The 25,371-nt window shown below is 39.9% G+C and overlaps 2 protein-coding genes and 1 pseudogene across 14 annotated transcripts in view; 1 reads left to right on the forward strand and 2 right to left on the reverse strand.

The window, feature by feature from the left end:
• The window catches only part of BABAM2 (BRISC and BRCA1 A complex member 2), a 512,794-nt gene that overhangs the window by 405,955 nt on the left and 81,468 nt on the right, over positions 1–25,371 (reverse strand). For 4 of the 7 annotated variants that reach the window (XM_067007882.1, XM_059079503.2, XM_059079505.2 and 1 more), the window contains exons 1-2: positions 14,417–14,585; positions 10,627–10,778 (exon numbers count right to left, since the gene is read on the reverse strand). In XM_067007882.1, coding sequence (XP_066863983.1) covers positions 10,627–10,754 — 128 coding nt within the window. In that variant the 5' untranslated portion in view covers positions 10,755–10,778; positions 14,417–14,585. Of the gene's footprint in view, positions 1–10,626; positions 10,779–13,957; positions 14,586–25,371 lie in introns of those variants that run through there. The other 3 variants (XM_067007881.1, XM_067007880.1, XM_059079504.2) reach the window with 2 other exon arrangements.
• Positions 716–940, reverse strand: LOC131765676 (mitochondrial import receptor subunit TOM6 homolog pseudogene; annotated as a pseudogene).
• The window catches only part of RBKS (ribokinase), a 90,638-nt gene continuing 80,070 nt past the window's right edge, over positions 14,804–25,371 (forward strand). For 2 of the 7 annotated variants that reach the window (XR_010835598.1, XM_059079507.2), the window contains exon 1: positions 14,807–15,018. Coding sequence is in view for 3 of the 7 variants with exons in the window: in XM_059079507.2 (XP_058935490.1) it covers positions 14,924–15,018 (95 nt within the window). In the remaining 4 variants the exon portion in view is untranslated. Of the gene's footprint in view, positions 15,019–24,197; positions 24,264–25,371 lie in introns of those variants that run through there. The other 5 variants (XM_067007885.1, XM_067007886.1, XM_067007888.1 and 2 more) reach the window with 5 other exon arrangements.

Genomic DNA, 25,371 nt, shown 5'->3' on the forward strand with positions numbered 1-25,371 from the left:
GATCTTCCCGGACCAGGGCTCAAACCTGTGCCCCCTGGATTGGCAGGAGGATTCTTAACCACCGCACCACCAGGGAAGCCCCCATGTGTGAGCTCTTACCTTGCCCTGGTCGCCTGGGACTTATTAGACAGCTCCTTTATATCGCTTGCATAGACACTCATTCTTTATACAATCCCTGATTCTGGAATGCCAATGTGATTCTACCAACTAACAACAATAATACAGTGAAATAATAAATATATATAATATACATATAAACTATGAAAATATATTATATATACATTATACATAATGTTATAATAATAATATAATAGTAGCTACCATTTACTGAGCACTATGACCAAGCTATTCTAAGCGCTTTATATAAGTTATTTCATTTCATCTCCATAACTACTTTTTATTTTGTCTTTATGTGCAGTCTTTATTTCAAGTATTTGTTAAAATACCATTAGGTTATTCCTCAGGACAACAGCAAAGATCATCCCCTGCAGAAACTTAGGAACTATGTACAGAACTTTACAGAACAGAAAACAACACTTTAGCTGAAGCCTGACTGCTCACCAGTGATTGGTGGTGTCCTGAGTGGACTCAGCGAAGAAAGGAAATCAGGCAGGGAAGGAAAGGTGCCCCTCTGGGCAAGTCTGATGATGGTCACAGACTGGAGGCTCTGTTTCTGGAAGGTTCAAGTACAGCACAGGGATTCTGTCTTTTTTGGCTACACGCCAGGCTGAGGGGCCATTAGTTTAATGTCACTCAAATTCCTGGCCAGCCAAACTCCCGCAGCAAAAAGTCCCAAACTGCGGATCAAGTTCTTCCAGAAATCATTCCTATCAGTGGCGAAGCGGTAGACACCCTGAAGCCAATATCCCATGTCGTCGGGAATTTCAGGAGCTTCATTTGCCGAGCCAGCAGTGTTCATGTCAACCCCACTGGAAGCCATAGCAGCACTTTTGGGCTCTGCAATGTCTCTCACCCCCATAACTACTTAATAAGATAATTATTAATATCATCCCCATTTAAGAGAAAGCACAGAAGGGGTATGTAACTTGCCAAAGGCCATAAGCTACTAAGCAGTAAAATCAGGATTTAAACTCAGACCTCATTGGCTGAAAAACCTACATGCTCACCATTATATCATGCTGTGATCCAACACCTCTAAAGATGGCTCACTGGGCTCCAGCCCCATCCACCTTGACTTCTGGCTTGTGCCTACCCAGCCCCTCTCCCCAGCCTTGCTTGAGCTCTTCTGGTCCTGGCTATGTTTCTTTTCTCCAAATTCTTAAGTACTCTTAAGTATTCTGATAAGAGATTACTGAATTATTAAATTTTCCAATATGTCTCCTGATTCTACTTTAAATTCTATAATGGCTTTCATATATGCCAATAAACCACTAAGAATTTCTATATGATAGCAGCCAAAGAATAAACACCTAGGAAGTTAACAGTACACGTGCAGGAACAAAATGAAGAAAACACAAACCTTTATTCACATACACAAAAATGGATGTGAATAAGAGAAATTGACCATATTCCTAAAGATGTATACTCAATATTATAAAGCAGGGATACTCAATATTGTAAGACTATGATCCAAGGGCCACTTACCTATATTTTAAATAAAATTTTGTTAGAACACATTTATTCATTTTTGTATCGTCATAGATTTTGTGCTACAATGGCAAAGCTAAGTAGTTGCAACACAAACAGTAAGGCTCAGCTAAATAGCTGCAACACAAACAGTAAGATGGTAAATATTTTAATACCTAAAATATTTACTATCTGACCCTTTACAGAAAGTTTGCTGACCCTTGTTGTAAAGATGTCCATTCTCTCCAAATAAAAAAGAAGTTTTATGCAATGTCAAACTCCCAGCAGGTGAGACCGCAAGTACTCGAACATATTATAAAGCTATAATAATTGAAAAGCTATATCATTGTACAAGGCAAATACAGACCACTGAAAAGAAACAGAAGGTCAGAAATAAATATAAGAATTTAGCATATAAGATGGCATTTCAAAATAGTGACTGAGTAAAGGATTTATTTTATAAACAGTGCTGGAATAACTAGATAATTATTTATAAAAGTAATAAAATCCCATTTCTACAATGTATTATACACCAAAATAAATTCCAGATTAATTGACTACTTTTCAATAAAAATGAAACTATTACAGAAGAAAATATAGGTGGTCTCAAGGTAGAAAAGGCATTAATTGTGCAAAATGTTAAAAGAATCCATGAAGGAAATAGATTTGATGACAACTTACAAAGTAAAAGTTTTGGCATTTCAAAGATAAATACAAAAGGAGATTCTTTACAACCCCATGTTATAGCAAAAGATAGATACATACTGAACAGCTATCAATAATAACTGATTATAGTACATTCACACACTGGAATATTATACAGATATTAAAAAGGAGGCAGCAGCTCTGTAAGTACTAATATGAAATAATCTTCAAAATATCAAGTTAATATGAATGTTTACTATGTTACTATATCAGTTATCTATTTCTACATAACAAGCCATCCCAAAACTTAGCGGCTTAAGAAAACAATTTTTATTTCTCATCAATCTGTGGGTTGGCCAGTCAGTTCTGCTGGTCTCTCCCTGGCTCACCCACTCAGCGGCACTCAGCTGATGGGTTGGCTGTGGAGCTGAGCACAGCTGGGACAGCTGGGATACCTGAGCCATTCTTTCTAAAGGAAACTGGACTAGGACACTCCTGAACATGGTGGTGGGGCTCTTCCATGAGAGTGAAACAGAACACACGGCCTCTTAGGGCCTCAACTAAGAAGCCACACACCATCATTTTCACCACACTCTACTGGTAAAAGCAAGTCACAAAGCCAGCCCAGATTCAAGGGGTGAGGAAGTAGACTCTACATGCTGATGAAAGGAAGGACAAAATCATAGTCAAAGGAGAAGAGGTAAATAAAGATAGGCAGGCTTTATCAGGAGCCATTACTGTAATAATTTACCACAGCTATTGTTTATATAGAAATAAAAAAAAAAAAAAGAGGGCTTACATCTACAAAGAACACCTCTAAAAAGAAGTAAAAGAAGCTGGTAAGCAGTAGGTTCCTCCAGAGAAGAAAATTTGGGGAAAGGAATAGAAAGGAGACTTATCTTCTGCTTAATACCCTTTTGTATCTTTTATTTTTTGTATCTTTTATTTTTTGTGTGCTGTACATTTATTACTGCCTCAAAAATGAATGCTATTTAAGATATTCTGCATATTGAATAAATTAATTTAATTGAATGACACTGAAAACTTTGGGGAAAACCATCTGTAATACCTGTGACAAAAGGTTAATCTTCATAATATATGAAAAGTTTACAAATCAATAAGAAAAAGACAAATACTCCACCAAAAAAATGGACAAATGTCATGAATTCATAATTTTCACACACACACACACACACACACACACACACAAACACATGCCAATAAATGAAGCAAAATGAAAGAGCAAATACCATTTTCATCTATTGAATTAGCAAGTAATATTACAAAATTTATAATACTGATATTATCAAAACTAGAGGAACCAGCATCCTCATATACTACTAGTGGGAGTATAAATTGATAATACATTTCTGAAAACAAGTATGTGTATATTTACATATCCTTACATATCAATACAATAAACCAATATATTAAATACAACAAAAGCCTTAAAATTTACCTACTCTTTGGTCTAATAACTGAAATTTTGCTGACACATAGAAATATATACATCCATATAGGCACTTTAACTTTTTATAGCCCCAGAGAAAAGATCTCCAGATAATGAAACTGACAATCACCTAATAAAAAGGCCAGGTTTTTTACTGCCTGAAAAACAGTTCCCGGACCCAGTTCCAATGTACGTGTGGCGGCTTCCCCATACCAACAGCAATTCTCACCCTACTGGTTTCTGACAATTCAACTCAATTCTGACACTATCTATCCAGAGATAAAATCAGATTCCACAGTTAAAGGGCTCAGTCCCATAAGACCACCTCCACTTCAGATGCCAGGGACCCACTGGCTATAAATCAGAGGTTCCCACCACCCTCTCCTCAGGTTCTACTAATTTGCAAGGACAGCTCACAGAACTCAGGAAAACCCATTTACTCACTAGATTACTGACTCACTATAAAGGGACATTAAAGGATCGAATCAACAGCCAGAACTTCTGAGTTTTTATGGCAGCTGCATTACATAGGCATGATTGATTAAATCACTGGCCATTAGTGACTGATTCAACCTCTAGCACCTCTTCCCTCCCCAAAGGTCAAGGGGTGGGACTGAAAGTTCCAACCCTCCAAGCACAGGGTTTGTTCTCCTGACAACCAGCTCCCACCCTTGGGTGGGATCCAAAAGTCACCTTCCCAAAAGCATTTTCAGGAACTGAGGACAAAGAGACCAAATATTACTTCACCGCTCTTGTCATTCAGGAAATTTGAAGGGTTTGGGGAGCTATGAGCCTAGAACTGTGGCTTGAAGACCAAATATATATGAGATAAATATAAATCACAACACCACACTGCTTGATCACAATGCAGTAAGGCCCAGTAGTTGACAAGCCCACCTATGCTCAAAGAGCTTCAAATTCACGTTTTAGAACCTCAGCCTTTAATAGACATGGACAGCCAAGAATCATCAGTTTAAGGAAAGCCACCAACATGAAAGACAGAGAGCAAAACAGAGATAATGCAAGGTATAGAAGAAATATTTAAACATTTAGTCAATTATACCTCAACTGAAAAATAAACAAAACTACAATTAGTATCCTACAGAAAAGAAAATACTGCATCCATAAAACAACAATATGTGTTGGGGGTTCCCAAGCTTACAGTTCAAGGCCTCCAAAATTCAAATGGAAGATAATTTGCAACCTACACTTTTGCACCTGCCCAAATTATCAACCAAGTTTAAAGTAGAATAAAGATATTTTCAGACTTTCAGGAACTCAAATATGAACCTCCTCTTCTCCTTTTCTTAGGTTGCTATTGGAGTACATGCTCCAACAAAGCTAGAGGGTAAAACAAGAAAGTAAGATATGAGATTCAACACAGGAGAGAGGCAAAGGGAATGATACAGTGATACAATGAGAGCTGCCTGGCAGACCTAGACAACAGTCAATCCAGATTAAAGCAGTTCCTCCATCAATCTTCTCACCTTCCCATGTCAGCAGATGGCATGACCATCTACCTACCCACTCACTCAAGCTAACAAAGAAGTCATTCTTGATTTGCTCTCAAAACCCAAATTTAACATACTCATCATTTTACCTTCTAAACAGCTTATAAATACATTCACTTCTTTCCATCTCCATTGCCATCACCATATTCCAAGACTCCACCATCTCTCACCTGGTCTACTGTAATGGACATCTAGTCTACCTTATCCTGCACAAGCCATTTTCCATATAACAACCAGTGATTTTTTTTAATATAAATAAGATCATGTCACTCTGCTTAAAATCCTTCAATAGCTTCTCATTCCACCCAGAATAAAATCCAAGCTCCCAAATATGGCCCACCAGGCTCTGTATAATCTGGCCCCTGACTATCCTTAGAATCTCATTTCCCTCTCACACTCCCTCCCTATAGTCCAACCACAGTGGCCTTGCATATCCTTGAACATGGTAAGCTTTCTCCTGCCTCTGAACATGGTATTGCCTTTTTACAGCAAATTCCCCAGCACTTCATTGAATTATCCTCATCTTTCATGATTCACCTTTAAATGTCATTTCCTCATAGAGAGCTTTTCTAACCATCAATTCTCAACTAGCCCCTCACCAGGTCAGTTTCCCTTCATTTCCTTTCTTCCATGAGTTAAAAAGAGGGGGTTTTGTTCAATGAATTACAGTACATCATAATAGAACAGTATGCAACCATTTAAATGAAGTTGCTGAGACTTCCCTGGTGGTCCAGTGGTTAGGACTCAGCACTTTCACTGCCATGGCCCAGGGTTCAATCCCTGGTCAGGTTACTAAGATCCCACATGCCACGTGGCATGGTCAAAAATATATATAATAAAATAAATGAGGTTATAAAAAAGTATTTAGGATATATGGTTAAGAAAGACAATTTTTTTTGTTTTGCTTTCTTTTGTTTTTTGTGGTACGCAGGCCTCTCGCTGTTGTGGTCTCCCCCGTTGCGAAGCACAGGCTACGGACGCGCAGGCTCAGTGGCCGTGGCTCATGGGCGCAGCCGCTCCACGGCTTGTGGGATCCTCCCAGACCGGGGCACAAACCCGTGTCCCCTGCATCGGCAGGCAGATTCTCAACCCCTGCTCCACCAGGGAAGCCCAAGACAAGTTTTAAGTATTAGAATAAGATGGATGAGGAGAAATTTTTCTACCAGCTTTCATGACATACTATAAAGTTATAATGGTTAATACAGTGGCAAGTGGCACAGGACAAGGAGGCTGACTGATCAGGACAGAAAGCCTAGAAACAGATCCATGAGTGATGTAAACTTGACTTAATAAGAGAGGTAGCATTGCAGAGCCACAGGCAAAGGATGACCTTTTCAATAAATGATGCTGGGACAACCAATTATCCATCGGGGGAAAAAAACTATACTCCTATCTCACAATATATTTTACAGAAAAAATAAATTCCTATTTAAAGACCAAAAAAGGAAAACTTTAAAATTCTTGGAGAAAGATATATTACTTTTGTGTAGGACAGAATTTCCTGAAGTGGTCCCTTTCTCTCTCTTACAAATACACACACACACACACACACACACACACACACACACACACACACACGGGCACAAATCTAAAAAGGAAAATATTGATGAATCTGACTTCATTAAATTAAAACTTCTGGACATCAGTAGCACCAAATTAAGAACATAAGCCACAAACTAAATGCAAATATTTGTAATATATGTAACTGCCAAAAGATTAGTATCCAAAATACATAAATGATATTTTAAGATCAATAAAAATATATATAAACAATCCACTTAAAAGACGGGCAGGGCTTCCCTGGTGGCACAGTAGTTAAGAATCCGCCTGCCAATGCAGGGGACACAGGTTCGCTCCCTGGTCTGGGAAGATCCCACATGCCACGGAGCAACTAAGCCTGTGCGCCACAACTACTGAGCCTGTGCTCTAGAGCCCGGGAGCCACAACTACTGAGCCTGCGTGCCACAGCTACTGAAGCCCATGTTCCTAGAGCCTGTGCTCCGCAACAAGAGAAGCCACCACAATGAGAAGCCCACGCACCACAACAAAGAGTAGCCCCCCATCACCGCAACTAGAGAAAGCCCGCGTGCAGCAATGAAGACCCAACGCAGCCAAAAACAAATAAAAAAAAAATTTTTTTAAGTATAAAAAAATTAATTAATTAAACAAGAATCCTGGCCTTAATATTGACAGCCTAGCAATGGAGTTTAGAAACACACATAATCTTAGATAAGGTAGAAATATTTAGTTGCCATAAGAGAAATAAAGATGAATTGAGATTAAAAAAAAAAAAACTTACTTTGCATAGATTCTTGCCTATCTATTCCTTCTGTGAGTCAGACCTAGAATATAGATACTCTAGTACCTCATCTCTTCAAGGGCAAGTAGCTATATATAGTAACAAGACTGGTTCTTATGACCTCTAAAAATCAGTCTCCTCATTTTATACCTTCCATGTACACTGTGTCCTACAGGGTATGCGCCATTTGAGTTAATAGAAATTCCAAATGTTAATCCCAATTCTCATAACTGAGAGCTGCTGATCTAAAAGGAAGGGAAATGCCAAAAGTGACACACCAAAAGAAAAAAATTCTCTTCTCTAACTCTGCCATTGTTTTGCTATAGAAACTTGAGAATTCACACTTTGGTTGATGGAAGGATTGAGGAAGGAATTGTTAATGGGCTTCGAAAGAACTTTCATGAATCTTTCAGCCAAGTACTACATAAAAGGCATCAATAATGCTCTAGATTAATAAGGCTTTTCACATCATTTTATGTGTAGCAGCTTCGTTAATGTAGGTAAAGGTATTTTTATTCTTTTTTTAAATCGAAAGAAAGTAAATTCCATAAATACTACATGTCATCAAACACTGTTTCAAACATTTTTCACAGAGCTAGTCCAGACAGAGCCAGGTTTGGTGGATTCATTTCAAATTGATCATCAGATCCACTATTTGCATTTAAACACTCAACTAAACATTCAGGATTTGGGAAGCACCGAAAAGGGAGTCTACAAAAAAGAAGTAAAGTGACCTTATATTGATGAATCCAACTGTTCTCTCAGACTACCAGTAAAAGAGTAGGAAGTTCAGGTTTACATGTTTATATCATCTTACATAAACCAGTCCCCAGTCCTCTGGCCATCAGTCCCCTCTCAGGTCTTCAATACCTCTGAAAAGAATGTTTGTGACAAACTAAAGAAAAAAGACCTTTTTGCGTGTCCTAGCCATTCAAGCCAGTAAACATCCCTGGTACACAGATGTGTTTTTTTAATGACAACGTTAATGAGATATAATTCACAAACTATAAAATTCACCCTTATAGGTGCATAAATCCATCATTTTTGATATATTTACAGAGTTGTGTAACCATCACCACTAACTAATTTTAGAACATTTTCATCACCCCTAAAGGAAACCCCAGGCCTGCTCATTAATTAAATTGAAGGTAATACCAGATCTTTTAAAAAGCAGCCTACCATTCCAATAAAATGTCCAACTAACCTAGTCTTCTCTAACTTACTACCTTATATCCAGGTCTTCAGCTTAGTCTGAAAATAGCAAGATTTGCAGAAGGCAAAAACAAAAGAGCTTAAAAAACAAAAGCTAAAAGAGAATCAAGAATGTAATGTTTCTAGTAAGAAAATGCTCAAAAAATGATGGGGATATGCTCAAAAGCCAACCTGACAGGGCTGTCAATGACAAAGGCTAGAACAATTGAGCCAAAAAAATAAATGAATATAGTATTTGGATTATAACCAAAAGGATAAAATAAATACCTAAAAATGCATATTGACATAAATAAATGACAGAATAAATAAACAATTGGGGGGTGGGAAGGAATAGTGCTTCTTTACAGAATTCAAATTACTAAATGTGGGAGAAATAGGGACATTAAAAATCACCCTTATACAAGAACCATAGTAACAATTACTGCAGGCAAGAACAATTAATGAATGCTGAAATTAATGGACAAAAGTATGATGATAAACAGAACATCTGCACAGTCTCAAAATGTCACTCCACAAGACACTCACGAATTACAAAGGGAAAGTCAGTTAACTTTACAGTAGAGAAACCTGGTACACACAATCTTAACCAAGTGGTCAAAGTTAATATACCAATAACTAGACTTATGAACATCATGTACTCCCTGATTTGATGCACTGAAAATGGTACAACATCTCTTCTGTAGTAATCTTGGGTGGAAAAATAATGTTTCTCACTCTAATAAAGGGAAGGCATTAGGCAAACCTGTACTGAGCAACATTTTACAAAGTAACTAACCAGTGCCACTTTTTGTTTTGTTTTGTTTTGTTTTGGTTTGTTTTTGGTGGTGCATGGGCCTCTCCCGTTGCGGAGCACAGGTTCCGGACACACAGGCTCAGGGGTCATGGCTCACAGGCCCAGCCGCTCCGCGGCATGTGGGATCTTCCCGGACCGGGGCACGAATCCATGTCCCCTGCATTGGCAGGCGGATTCTCAACCACTGCGCCACCAGGGAAGCCCCAGTGCCACTTTTAAAAGCTTCAAAATCATGAAAGACAAAGAAAGACAGGAACTGTCACAGGCTGGGAAGACTAGGAAGACATGGCAACTAAATGCAATTGGTATCTTGGATTGGATCCTGGACCAAAAGAGGACATTAATGGGAAAATTGGCAAAATTCAGATAAGGCTTACAGAGTAATTATCAGCATGTAAGGATGCTAATTTTCTGTAGCATTTTTGTAACTTTTCTTTAAGTAAATGTATTTCAAAATAAAAAGTTGGGTTTGTTTTTTTTTTAATTGGGGTACAGTTGTTTTACAATGTTGTGTTAGTTTCTACTGTGCAGAGAAATGGAGTTCCCCGTGCTATACAGCAGGTTCTTAGTAGTTATCTATTTTATACATATTAGTATATATATGTCAATCCCAATCTCCCAATTCATCCCAGTCCCCACCCCCTACTTTCCCCCCTTGGAAAAAGTTGGGATTTTAATGCAACATTTCTGGCCTGAGATAGTACTGTTTCAACTCAGTTGTGAAAAATGACTCATTTTGGGCTAGCTATTATAATTTTCCTATTAGGAGAGACTATCAAATAATGTCAGATTCACAATCTCAAATCCCAGCTCTTACAGTGCATACTGAATTGTGGAAGACACAGCAAGAAAACAAGTCAATGACGAAAAAAACACACTTGCTAAAAACCACACAGCACACTGTTAACAAAGAGATATGCCTTTAAAAAACAAAAGAACATTCTGATCATAAAGCAATGGCCCACAGCACAGCTAAAACAACCTGAAACATAAAATGTCAAGAACTGGACAAAACCAGTCAACACGTGATAAGGTCATGACTTGATGAATTTCTGTGGTGTTCAATTTTTACAAGCCTGGTGAGAAAGGTTTGCTGTTAGGTAAAGCTTGGATTGGTTCTGGTACATACCCCGATTTCAAGTCAGTTATCCTCAAACAGTTTGTAGCATCCAGTCCCACTTTCCCATTGCGGACCACGCTAGATATGAATGGGGAGAGCATTGGAGAAATTCGGTTCAAGGCCACTTCCGGAGACATTTTAACTTGACTTGCAAATCACCACTGAAAGGAGAAGGAAAGAATGATGATCAGGATATCCAAAGGAACAAGATATAACAAGCCTCCTGGAAACTGGCACAGCACACAGAAGTATCTCTTGCATGATACCTCGTTTCCTGTCTTAGAGCAGCCTCTTCCAATGAAGTAGGGAGATGGAAGAACCCATCTCCCTACTGCTCACCTACTCGGGACTCAAGACTTTTCAGGAGCAGCAGCAACCCCAGAAATCCAATTTCCTCCCCCTTCCCAAAGCCAATTTCTACGTTGCCTCACTGTACTTAAAAGCTGTCCCACTCTATCTTACAACTGGCAGGTCCTACTTTAGTTGAAGCCTCAAGAAGTCTTCACTGACAATCCTCTTCCACATCATACAAAACACACACACCACTAGGTTAGGAATCCCTCCCTCTGTGTCCTCACAAAGAGTAAAAACTTGACTGATAAAACTATGTAAAATTCTAGAAGAAGCATATCCTACTTGCAATTGTTACTTACTAGAAATTATTTACTTCTGCTATACCTCTCTTAATTACTCCCCCTCCACAGTGTATTATAATTCCCTGCTTAGTGATCTCTCCCCTGCAGAACTTTTTTTTTAAGATAAATTATTTGTTTATTTATTTAGGCTGTGTTGGGTCTTGGTTGCTGCGTACGGGCTTTCTCTAGTTGCGGCGAGAGGGGGCTACCCTTTGCTGCGGTGCACGGGATTCTCATTGCAGTGGCTTCGCTTATTGCGGAGCACGGGCTCTAGAGTGCAGGCTCAGTAGTTGTGGTGCATGGGCTTAGTTGCTCCGCAGTATGTGGGATCTTCCTCGACCAGGGCTTGAACCCATGTCACCTGCATTGGCAGGAGGATTCTTAACCACTGCACCACTAGGGAAGTCCCCTGCAGAACTATCTTGAATCCCTAGTGTTTAACAAAAGTACCTGGCACACACTAAGCACCCAATAAACATCTTTTAATAACTATGTGAATAAGGAGACAAAAGCTAGAGAAATATTTAGGTATGAAGAGAAGACATTATGCCCTCAAAAAATTTGGTAGAAGATAGCATACCTGAGATGTGGCAAAAATCTACTTAACAATTAAATCATGAAAGCACACACCTATCCAGAGAGTAAGCAACACAAACTAACATGGATCTAAAAGTTTTTGACTTTAAGGCACTAAGAAGTTCTTAGACTTGAAAATACAAAAGTAAAACCAATAAATCATCTCTAAATTACTTGGAAACCCACGGGGCTGGAGGAGGGAGTACCTGAATTCCTCTTAATAGATTTCTAAATGAAAGCCTCCACTTTCAGAGGTGAATAAGTCAATTTAAATGATCATTTTCTTCCTCGATCTGAAAGGATAATCCCACATCAAAAGCAAATTAATTTCCTGTAAGTTACAATTACAAGTAAATGATGTTCTAGTTTTCATATATTATGCCATATGAGGATTTACAGCTCCCCGCTAAACGCTGAAAACTAGTACCTGTTTTAATCACTTCAGAGTAGTAATTAAGGGTAGGACTGCAGTGACCTTTCAAAAAATAATAACACTGTGACCCTACATAGTGATGACACCCAGAAGTACCTCTGAAGCAGAAAAAGCTTTATACTTTAGTACTCAAATCATACTTTCTGCAAATATAAAACGACCTCCTCTTCCAACTACTTAACAGGTGATCTCCCTCCACCATTGCAATATTTCATCACAAAATAAGAATAAACATCTAATGCACTGTATTCAGTCATTAAAATCATGTACATTTTCATAACACTTTATCACTTATAAAGAGCTTCCATATACATTAGTGCAGTGGACCTTCACAACTCTGGACGGTAAGGCATATATTAGAATTCCCATTTTAAAGATGATATGGATAACTTTTATAATTTGTCTTTGAATAGTATACTAGACCATATTATCACTTTGAAGTCTATTTTTTTCCTATTCTGCAACATTTCCACTTTTATTTCTACCCACTGATGTCACAGTTCTTGAAAGGATGCTTATCTAGATCATATGCAAAACAGAAATACTCATCTTGGAAAAAGCAAAAGGACCTTATCTACATTACAAAATTATTCTTCCATGTATTTCCCCACAATACCTATTATTATTTTATCTCTCATTTCTATGAAAAAGGGAAACAGAACCAACACATTCTGAAAATCTACTTAGTATCAGGCACTATATTATCCATCTCTATCTGTAACTTCATTTACTTCCCAATAACTACCTTGTTCTCTGACTACTATTATTGTTCCCATTTCACAGATAAGAAAACTAATGCTCAGCAAGACTAAGTAACTTGTTCAAAGTCACAAACCTAGCAAGCAGAAGGACTGGAATTCAAATTCAGATCTCTCTCAAAGTCCACTATACTCATCTTCTTCTCAAATATACATAACTTCAATCACCAAAGAGAAAAGCATCAAAGTGAATTTATGTTTCTTTTAATGCATACATCTAGTAAAATGAACAAAAAGTCATGAATTTAAACTAATGGCTGCTTGACAACTAGAAACAAATTAGACTACTGTTGGCCTACTGCTGAAGTTGGCCTGAGTGATTCACTAGGCAGATGCTAAAGGGAACAAACCTGCTCCAGAAACCAAACTATACTTCAGGTGACAACACCCCATCCAATTCAGCAACTGTCATGACCTTAGAATGACACCTGAAGGAATGAATTTGTCTTTGTTTCCAGAACAGTCATAATACTATATTTTGACAGTGCAAGATTTCATGCAGCATTAAAATGTTTCAACCGTAGCTGTTGTGACTTCTCTGAGGAAAAAAAAAAAAACGTGACTCCAAAATCAGAGGTCACCAAACAGCTAAAAATGATGGCTCTTTGGCTTTTGAGCCAGGAACACGGATGAGAGATCACCCCCCAGAAGTAGCTTTTACACATCAAAGCACAATAACAGATCCCAGATAGTCAAAATTTTACGGTGGCCAGCCTCCCTTGAATGCTAGTTGTGCATTTTCTATTTCCTGATTTTGACGTATAACATACAGAAGGAAAATGCAGAAATACAATTTTTACAGGGGTCTGCTGCCTCAAGATAGGGTCACATGAGGTCCTTTGATGGGTAGTCTGGGGAATACAAAGACGTCTAAAGCATCGCCTAGTTTCTTGCAATTAAGATGGGATGACAAACACGGAAACATGTGCCCAGCTTACGTCATGGAACGGAAAGGGGTGGCGTCCTGCTGCGTCACGTCGACGTCATACAGCGCACGAGGGGAGTTACACTGGGGAAGCAATTTCTCCAAGGGGCAACATTCAAGAAAAACAAGTCGGCTCGAACCCAAAGAATGACCACCCCGCTCTAAAAGGGGACATCGAAAAGGGGACGCTCTTCCTTCCCCCAAACTGTATGATTCCCTCATCAGGCGGGAAGGAGGGATCTGAGCTTATTCAGGGACCAGGGGGCGGGCTAAGTGTGGAGAGCGCAACCTCTGGCCTTGGGGGCTCCTTCTTGAGGGGACCAGCGTGATGGAGATGAGCAGGGCATCTTTGGAACAGGGGCCTTCTCTATAGGAAGAGAAGGCGAGCCCTGGGCATATTTAAACCACGGTCCTCAGCGCCACCTGTGCGACTCGGGATCCAACCTCCCCGCACCAGCCCCAGTCCAGGTACCTGGAACTTAGTCCGATCGGTAACCGGCGACTACGTGGGGGTACAGGTTACCCGAGCGCGCCCCCGACCGACGCACCAATCTGCGCGCGCACTGCGGGCCAGATGCGTGCGCGTCCCCGGACGTCCCGCCCCGCCCCGCCCCGCCCCCTCTGCGGCCCAGGAGCCGGGCGGCGTGCGCGTCCCCGGCCGCGCCAGGCCTGGCGCTCGGAAGGGCGTCCCTGCAGTGCCTGAAAGTTCCTTCCTCCGCGCCTGCCTCGTGCGCGGCGAGCTGCGTGGAGCGTGGAACGATTAGGAGGGCTCTGTAACGAGAGGCTGTGCAGGGAGACAATTCCTGGGAGAACTGGGGGCAGTAGGTGGGCGGGGTTATTTCGGGCATCCAGGTGGGCGACCCGCGTGGGCATCCAGAAGGCCCGCGTCGTTAGGGAGTGTGGGAGCGGAGTCTCTGGTTACAGGGTCGGGCAAAGGTTAAAGGGCAGCCTCCAGGTGGGAGAGCGCCGACTTTGCGCAATGGCCACGTCTGGGGAACCCAGGAGGCAGTGGCAGGAGAAGGTGGCGGCGGCGGCGGTGGTGGTGGTGGGCTCCTGCATGACCGACCTGGTCAGGTTAGTCCGGGGCCCTCACGCAGCGTCTGCGGCTGGAGCGAAGGGCGGACTGCACTCTCTCTTCTCACTGCCTTGGCACTGGGGCTTTGGGGATGGAGAGTGTTGACTTGTGTGAGCTCCAGGTTTTCCCAGCCCGCAGCGTGCCTCGATAGGGTAGAAGAGGCAGGGTTTGAGTTTGTAAACGTTAACTGTCAGATGAGGGAACATAAAGGCTGGGGTGTAGGGAAAGCTGTAGTGTAACTAGCAGCACCTCCAAAGACCTGCTCCTGTTTTCTTGACCAGGCTGCTGAACTCTCCTCTGGCTAGCCGAGTGACTTTGGCCACGTCATTTTACCCCCGAGAATGTGCCCTCCTCACAGCGTTGTTTTGAAGACTAAATGAACTAAAGTGTTTTGAGCTGTAATATTATCCAGATAGGGTATTATTCGTGTGGACGTGTATAAAATGAGTGGAGCAGAGGTCAAAATTTTAGGCGGTCATCTTTCACCGTATCGATTGTTGGCTTTCCCGCATTTCATCTTTACCGCTTATTTTTCAGTATTAGAGTAACCATAGGTTACCTATGGCAAACCAAGTGTGAGTCAAAATAAAAACCCGTAAACATAGTATTTACAACCATTAAAAAAAAGTGATCAAATAAACAAAATATGCTAGATGAAAATAGTTGAGTTAGGTCAGTGAGATTGGATGAAGAGATCTTCCCAATTTATCTTTTTTTTTAATGAAAATGGCTTTTTTGATTGTAAAAGCAATGTTTATTTATTATAAAGAAAAAAAATCCCAAGAATTCAGGTTGCTTCAGTTTAATTTTTTGGTGAGTGGCATTTTAGATATAATGCTATTTTTGTATTATAAAAATAAAAAATGATCGTACTACAGTAAGACTTCATCTCTCCTGCAACCTTGCTTTTCCAAAGGATAGCCGAGAACCTGGAAATATTAAATTAAAAGGCCTTGGGACAATCAGAATAAGTCACCAAATCCCTGCACGAAACCACTTGTCTTTTACTTAGAAAATAGTTTTAGGGGCTTCACATAACCAACTTAATCTTACATTGCTTAAAATGTTTATAAACTAGGTTATCTCATTTCCAGACCGAGATTAGAAAGGTGGAAATTAGAAAGGGGGAGAGACTGCAAGGGGCAGGTTTAGTAATCACCAAAAACTTGGAAGTGAGGAGAGTGTATCAACAAAAGAGTTTTAAATGCCAAGAGCCTGGGGAATTCCCTGGCGGTCCAGTGTTTAGGACTCTGCACTTCCACTGATGCGGGCCCAGGTTCAATCCTTGATCAGGGAACTAAGATCCCACAGGTGTGCCAGTGTGGCCAAAAAAACCCCAAAAACACCAAGAGCCTTTTTTTTTTCCCACAAATATTTGAGCTACATTGTGCCAAGATAGATGTGCTTCCTTTAGTGACAGAACATAAAGTCCAATCCAGTTTTGGACATTTGGTGAAGAGGCCTACACATCTTTCTCTAGAGCTAGAGTCAACCAACCTTTCTTCAAAGGGCCAGATAGTAATTATTTTAGGCTTTCTGGGCCACATTTGGTCTAGGTCACATATTGTTTTTTATTTTATTTTTTTAACAGGTACAGAATGTAAAAACTATACCTTACAAAATCAGCCTGCAGGCCATAGTTTGCTGACTGCTGTCTAGAGCATCACTGTCTGACAGCTCACTGTAGTAATTGATGTCACTAGCGATGACTCTTTTCAAGAAAAGGAAATACGGTAATCATTAAATTTTATATACAAATGGGGCACGTGTTTTATTTTAGAAATAGTTCCATCAAATATACTTAAAGTTTAGTTACATAAAGGAATAAACCTTCAGATATCTAAAATGATTCATTCCTTAGAAAATCCATCTAACTAAAATTTTACCATAATTCTATACGTGAAGTACAGAAGAGAAAGAAAGCTAAATAATTTTCCCATGCACCCTACCTGAATAAGAATGCCAGGGTTAGAATTCAGAGTCACCTTCTTGTTAAACTAAGTCAGAGCTTTCTGTGAAGCTTGACCATCACACATTAATGATAATTATAGTACTTTCTAAGATGAATACTCTTCAAACTCTGGGGAGGGCAGGGTCTCAAATGCCCATGTTAGCATCTGTCAGGATTTAAAAGCTTATTTCGTAGAGGAATTTAGAGATTATTTATAATCTCTAAATCTCTTCAGTTTATAGATGAGTAAAGTGAGGTCCAGAGAAGAAACTCTTACATTGTGGATAACCTTTCTTTTTTTAAAAAATAAATTTATTTTGTTTATTTATTTTTGGCTGCACTGGGTCTTTGTTGCTATGCAGGCTTTCTCTAGTTGGGGTGAGCAAGGGCTACTCTTCGTAGCATTGCGCGGGCTTCTCATTGCAGTGGCTTCTCTTGTGGAGCACGGGGTCTAGGCGTGTGGGCTTCATTACTTGTGGCTCGCGGGCTCTAGAGTGCAGGCTCAGTAGTTGTGGCTCAGGGGCTTAGTTGCTCCGTGGCATGTGGGATCTTCCCAGACCAGGGTTCAAACCTGTGACCCCTGCTTTTGCAGGCGGATTCTTAACCACTGCGCCACCAGGGAAGTCCCTGGATAACGTTTCTAATTTCTCTTCTCTTGCCATTTTCTTTCCTTTATAAGATATCCAGGTTTCTATTCTTCATATGAGTCACTATTAAAACTTTTATTCCCCTATAGATTCTCTCCCACGACTTTGCTAACAAACTTTTCATGATTTCTTTTCTGATGACTTCTGCCTCTGAAGATCTTTACAAAATACCTGAGTATAGGATTTTTATTTAAAAGCCTGCTTCTGTGATAAACTTGGGTCCAACTTCACTGGTTATGGTACATATCATGATTGTATTATTTTTCTATTGCTTCTGTAACAAATTACCACAAACTTAATGGCTTAAACAGTACAAATTTAATACTTATAATTCTGCAAGTCAGAAGTCTGACACAAGTCTCACTGAGCTAAAATCAAGTTGTAGGACTGTGTTCCTTTCTGGAGGCTCTAAGGGAAATCTTTTTCTTGCCTTTTCTAGCTTCTAGAGGCTGCGCACATTCTAGGTCATGGCCTCTTCCTCCATGTTCAAAGCCAGCAATGGCACCATTCCGACACTCACTCTTCAGCCTCCCTCTTCTACATTTTAAGAACCCTTGTGATTTCATTGGGCCCAAATGGATAATTCAGGATAATCTCGTTATTTTAAGGTAGCTTATTAGTAGCCTTTATTCCCCCCTTGCCAAGTGACATTACATATTCACAAGTTCCAGGCATTAGGATGTGGACATCTTTGAGTCAGGGTTGGTCTCGGGGTGGGGCATAATTCTGCATACCACAGTGATTAAAGTCAAAAAATCTTATAATACAGAGCTTGGAGAATCACTGAAGCCTATCAGTCCATCCTCCACGTTTTACAGATGAGGTAATTAAGAGAGGTTAAATGACTGAACCCAAATCATACAGCCAGTTAGTGGGAACCCAGATTTCTCAACCTTTATCTTTCCATTATATCATTGTACCTCTAACTCTGGCTCATATTTATTGCCCTTTTCGTGTACAGTTCATTTAAGGGCTTATAGTCTGTGCATTCATTAAGTGTTTATTTTGTAACCTGGCAAGGAATAACAGCTAAGGGTTTATAATGTTCAGGTCTAAAGATAGTATCGTCATTACTGTTCCTTACTTCCTGTCTAAGTTTATCCATAACCAGCCTGGACACCCATGCCTATAGTGTAAAATCACTTTAGAAATAAAACTGCTTCAGTAACTAAGCCCTCTTGGATGGCATCCAAGTCCAGCTCACTTTATATATTACATTACTGTGTGCCAGACACTGCTAATTCAATCAATGAGCAACTTTCTTCATTTCTAATTTCAGTCCACTATGAATAGTAAGCTCTATGTACTAATAATTTTTAAAAATCATTAGCTCATCCAACATGTCAAACAATGAACATTATTTAATACCCACCTGTATTTTATCATTATTCTCTTCCTCCTTGAACAATCATCTCCGAATTTCCACATTGCAAAGATAAGAGAAATCAAGTCTGTTCTTGTGGAAAATTAAGTCAAAGTTCCTCCAAAGACAGATTCCCATGAGAACCCAACAACAGATGAGACTTTTTAGACGTTAGGCTCCTAGACCTTGGTTAATCATGCTTTCACTAATCTTTATTTCTTATGACATGTGTCACCCATTTTTTAAATTATTCATTCAGCAAATATTTATTGATTTTATACCATGTGCCTCTGGACTTGCCAAGGTGCAGAGGATACAGCAATGAAGAACACAGCAAAAAATCCTTGCCTCATGGAGCTTACATTCTAGTGGAAGAGACAGACAGTATCAGTTAGAAATAAGTAAAATACGTACTCTGTTAGATAAATGCTGAGGAGAATAAAGCATGAAAGGGGGATGAAAGTAGTAATTTTAGATCATTGGCCACAGAAAGCCTCACTGAGAAGGTGATTTGAGTAAAGACCTAAAGGAAGAAAGGAAGCAAGCCATACAGAGAACCAGAAGAAGAGCATATGCAAAGGCCCTGAGGCAGGAGCAGACCTCTTATTATCAGTGGATTACAAGGAGTCCAGTGTAGCTGAAGAAGAAAATAAGGGAGAAGGGAGGGCAATTGATGGTTAAAGGACATTGGGTCCTACCCTGGATGAAATGAAAGGCCAGTGGAGGGTTTGAGCAGACAAGTGACATAATATGACCTGCAAGGGCAGAAACAGGGAGACCAGATCAGAGTTAATTACAATAATCCAGGCAAGAAATGATGGTAGCTTGAAAACAGTGCAAGTGGGGAGAAGTGGGCATCTTCTGATTATATTTTGAGGGTAGAGCTGACAGGATTTGCTGAGGAGTATGAGATAGATCAAGGATTACCCCAAGTTCTATGCCCTCTGCAAGTGGAAGGGGAAATTGATGTGTGCTGAGATGTAGAAGATTGTGACAGAGCAAGTTGCATAGGGAGAGAGCAGTATCAGGAGCTCAGGCTGGACATGTGAGATTTGAGATGCCTGTTAGACATCCAGCTGAAGGGGTCAAGAAGACAGATATATGAGTTTGGAGTTCAGAGGAGAGATCTAGCTGGAGATATGAATTTGAGAGTCATCAGTGTATAGATGGTATTTAAAGCCATGAGACAGGATGAGATCACTGAGGTCTGTGCTCTGAGGGCACTGCAACATTGAGAGGATCCATTTTACATAATTTATCTCCTGTCTCCCATCTCTCTGTACCCCTAAAACTTGCTTTGAGACAAGCTTAATACAAACCCATGTTTACAGTTCCATGGCAATAGACTATGATGTCAACTAAAACCCTGTGTTATCCTTTTTACGTGCTCCAATTAAAAGTGATGGCTGGAGAGGTAAGGCTCATGTTCAAACAAGCATCTAAATTTAATCCTTGGCAAGTCAGGAAATGATTGCTTAATTCTCAAAAGATTTTAATTGGAAGGTGGCATAAGTGAATTTAGAAGATTTTCGATCCAAAGTGGATGAAATGTTGGACCTAGGTTACTTTTAAAAAAAAAAAGCCAAAATTTTATACTATACCTAGAAAAGGTTACATGTGTTTGACGTATTACGGTACCCTCTAACCTGCCTTCCACCAGAAGCTTCTTGACTTGTCAAATTTAGAACAGAAAAATCTTTTTGGCAGTCACTTTTTCAGGAAAGTAAAAGCCAGAGGAATGTTGGTCTAAGAAGTATCAGTGCACTCCCAATAGTAGAGGAATATAATATCATCCTTCATTATTCTTTCTGCTCCTTAAATTGGTCTTCAAAGTTGCTTATCAGTTACCAATCAATCTTTAATGTTTCATTAAACATGTTTCTGTCAACTTAATTCCCTAAATTCAAATGAAATCATTCATGGGAAATTTGCTAATTTTGGTCCCTTCAAAGAAAATATATGTTAAAAGGTAAATTACGTATGACAAAGAAAGAGCACCTATTGTTTGGTATTACTAAGCAGTCCCTTTTGCAATCCATTACCTGGCCAGCTCTTCGTGCCCTAGTGTCTGCACTCTAGGGAGAGCAAGGTGAAGTGAGCTTTGTGATGAACGTTGCTCCAGTATTTTGATTACTTGTATGTAATACTGAAATACTGAGAGTGTGCTAAGTGCTAGGGATACTGCAGTTAGTATAACATGGTCATTGCTCTTGAGGAACTTACAGTCCAAAGAAGGCAGACACAAAGATAGATCGTTGTAGTATGGTGTGCTGAGTACCTGCAGGTTCTGTGGGAGAACAGGGGAAAGTTCCTGGATAAGATGCCTCCTGAGCCAAGTCCTGAAAAATAAGCAGGTGCTAATCCAGGGGGGAAAAAAAAGAAGAAGAAGAAGAAGAGGAATCATTCTGGCCAGTTGGGATGAACACGCGGAGCGAAGTCATGGATGTGGGTGTGCCAGGGTGTGCCAGGGACAGCGACCCCTGGGTCTGCACACTGCACACTGATCATCGGAAGGTGTCCATGGAAGACCTCATCAGCCATGCTAAGGTGCTTGGGCTTTATTTTGTAGGCCCTGGGAGCCAGTGAAGTGTTCAAAGTATAGGAATGACATGGTCAGATTTGTATTTCACATAGCTCTCTCAGTGCCCAAGGCAGATGTAAAAGAAGGCAATGTTTTGAAGGCATCAAAGACATTCTCCTTGAAGACCAAGAGACCCATTTGGAAAGGTAAAGCAATGGTCTTCACAAGAGTTTGTGAAGACCTGAACTAGGATAGTAGTAATAGAGATAAAGAAGAGGTTAAAGGTTAAAGAAATACTTAGGGAGTAAAAGTGTTGAAAACATCTGTTAAGCAAAATGGGCATAAGTCAAGCATCTGCTCTCTGATCCTTTATGAGCAAACCCTGTTACTGACAGCTTTCCCAAATTGATAAGACCTGGAAACTGGAGTTCTTGGAAAGAATATCATTTTGTGGAACAAAAGAATTCTGCGCTTCATGTTTTTTAGCAGGGGAAAAAGATTATATTCCTTAAAAATCAAAATATGTATTATCAAATAATTAAAAGGCAGTCAAATCCCCAATTGGGAGAAGTCCAAAATTGGTTTTGAGATTTAAGAAGAAATATTGATTTGCTTTTATAATTGTAATGGAGAAATTAATGACAAATTTAGCTCAGGAAATTCACAACTATTTATTGGAGATAATGAAACTAAGAAGATATTAAGTATACCAGTATTACCTAAAAACAGAAACTACACAAACTCTACCACCCATGTAACAAAGATATTTATAATGTAGCAAAGGTATGTTTGGGGAACTTAAAGAAATACCGTGAAACTAGAGACTTTTAGAGTAGGAAAGAAGAACCTTGAGTTCATTTTTGTGTTCCACACTGTTCATTTTAATTATTGGAAACAAGGCTGGGAAGAATTAAGGGATTCTCCCCCAGGAAATACGTTGGAGTCAGGATTAAAATTGTATCTCTTGGGCTTCCCTGGTGGCGCAGTGGTTGAGAGTCCGCCTGACGATGCACGGGACGTGGGTTCGTGCCCTGGTCCGGGAAGATCCCACGTGCCGCGGAGCAGCTGGGCCCGTGAGCCGTGGCCGCTGGGCCTGCGCGGCCGGAGCATTCCACGGCGGGAGAGGCCACAGCGGTGAGAGGCCCGCGTACCGCAAAAAAAAAAAAAAAAAAAAAAAAAAAATTGTATCTCTTGACTCTCAAATACTAACAACATTATTGTGAAGGTTAGAGTAGCATTTCAGAAGTTTGACATATATTTTCAAGAGACAAGAAGGTATTCAAAGGTGCTACTAGGGAGCATTTTCCTTGGGGGGAGAAAAAGCAAATTATGCAGTTATCTGTATCAGAGGACTTCATATTGTCCTTTAGAGGGTTTTTTTTTTTCAATTTTTTACTATGATAAAATACACTAAACATAAATTTTATTATTTTAACTATTTTTTTAGTGTACAATTCAGTGGTATCAAGTATTATACAACCATTGGTATTATACAACCATCATCACCATCCATTTACAGAACTTTTTTTTTTTTTAAGATATAGAAAAATCAAAATCTTTTATCTCCTCTTGCCTACAGCTGGTCTTTGCCACCCTGGCTGCAGCAGGGAACATTTAAAAGTAGGGACCCCGTGCAGGGAAAATACTGTATAGTGCAGGGAACTCTACTTAATGCACTGTGGTGTCCTAAATGGGAGGGAAATACAAAAGGGAGGGGATATATTTATATGTATGGCTGATTCATTTTGCTGTGCAGTAGAAGCTAACACAACATTGTAAAGCAACTCTACTCCAATAAAAATTAATTTTAAAAAATAAATAAAAATTAAAAGTAGGGGCCCCGCCCCACCTGGTCAGTTTCTTCCAGCTGGACAGAGTCCCCTTTGGGGTTTTTTTGGATCACTTTCTAAATTTAATATACATCAGGGTTGAGAACCGCTAACTCAAAAGGACCGTAATTTTAAATTTTCCATCTTCCCAAACTGAAACTCTGTACCCATTTAAACAATAACTCCCTGTCCCCCCTCCCCCTTGCCCCTGGCAACCACCATTCTACTTTTTCTCTATGAATTTGACTTCTCTAGCTACCTCATGTAAGTGGAATCATACAGTATTTGTCCTTTTGTGACTGACCTATTTCACTTAGCATAATACTTCAAGGTTTATCTACGTTGTAGCATGTGTCAGAATTTCCTTCCTTTTTAAGGCTGAGTAACATTCCACTGTGTGTAGGTACCACATTTTGTTTATCCATTCACCCATCGATGGACACTGGGTTGCTTCCACCTTTGCTCTATTGTAAATAATAACTGCTACAAAACATGGGTGTACAAATATCTGTTCAAGTCCTTGTTTTCATCTCTTTTGCATATATACCTAGAAGTAGAATTGCTGGATCATATGGTAATTCTAATTTTCTGGGGAACCACCATATTATTTTCCATAACAGTTGTCCCACTTTTCCTTTCCATATCTTGCATTTCTTTTTAAACTACCTACTCTTCATCTTACCCTCCTTTTCCTATTCTAGTTTATTGTGTGAGATTGTTTTGTTTTGTCTCTTATCTTTGGCTCCTGCTAGTAACCCCTCTTTTATGTCCTCTTACGCAATTATGCATCCCCAGCGCATGCAGACGTGTTCTCAGTACATGCTTTTGGGGGGCGGGGGGATGACTGCAGAAGAGGAGCTCAGTAACCCCCTGCCTCCTCCCCTGCCACCACAGTCAGCCACAGCATTGTCATCACCACTGTATTACCCGGGGGTAAGTAATTCAGTGTCCTAAATTGATACCTGTAAGTTGATTCCGTTTGCTGTGACGAACTTCTTTGAACACTTACCTTTTGGACTGTGTCTTTTCCCTTCGGGAAATTCGGAGAGGTAGAATTTTCTATGTCACGGGAAATAACATTTTTAAAAATTTTTGTAAAAAAAAAAAATAAAAAAAAAAATAAATAAAAAAAAAATAAAAAAAAATAAAAAAAAAATTTTTGTAACATATTGCCAATTTGCCTTCATAAAAAAGTGTTCTAAACTACACTCCCACTAGCAATGTGAGAAACGCCTATTTCCTAGAAAACTAACCAACACACTGCCGGTTTGAAAGGTGATAAATGTTATCTCCTGTTTTACTACTAGTGAGGTTGAGTTTTTTCTCAGATGTTTGTTGGTTTGTATTTCTTCTTTCGAGAATTGCCCGTGCATGTGTCCTTTGTCCATTTTTCTGTTGGCCACCCCTTAAGATTTTAAATGAGAGTGTTCAGAGGGGGAAAAAAACCGTGAGGATTCTAGCATGAAAGAGAGTTCTTTCTGAAGCAAAGGAACTAATAGTGTAAAAATGAAAGTGGAGCCATACCGTTGACCCCAGCCAGCACAAAATGTTGTGGAAATGAGAAAGAAAAAGGTCTCAACACTGGCTGCCAATTAGAATCAATTAAACCAAACTTCCAGGGTTAGGGCCCAGGCATCAATATTTTTTGAAGTAAATTCCTCCCATAGATTTTAATGTGCCACCAGGGTGGGGAACAAGCAATTTTATCAGTAAAAGCAGGAGCTATGAAGTAGTGTGAATGTGGCAAAATCCTGTAGAAATTTGGAGAAATTACCCTTTGAGAGAATGGGGATAGGGTTATTCCTGACCCCGGGGAGGCATACTTGGCACAGATGAGCACATCGGTTTTTAAGTGGCACCATACCTGGTTATACAGTCTGTCAGCGGTGATAATACAAAGTGTTAACTCCTGACACATTGTATCACGTGACACTGTCCAATGGATATCAGTTCTTGAATTACGTGAGTTCTGCTCAGGATAGGTATCTCCTAGTTAAGTGGCTGGATCTTCCTCCGTTTTGACAGTGAGCATACAGTGTTA

This window comes from Kogia breviceps, chromosome 11, assembly GCF_026419965.1.
Source record: "Kogia breviceps isolate mKogBre1 chromosome 11, mKogBre1 haplotype 1, whole genome shotgun sequence".
Lineage (NCBI taxonomy): Eukaryota > Metazoa > Chordata > Mammalia > Artiodactyla > Physeteridae > Kogia > Kogia breviceps.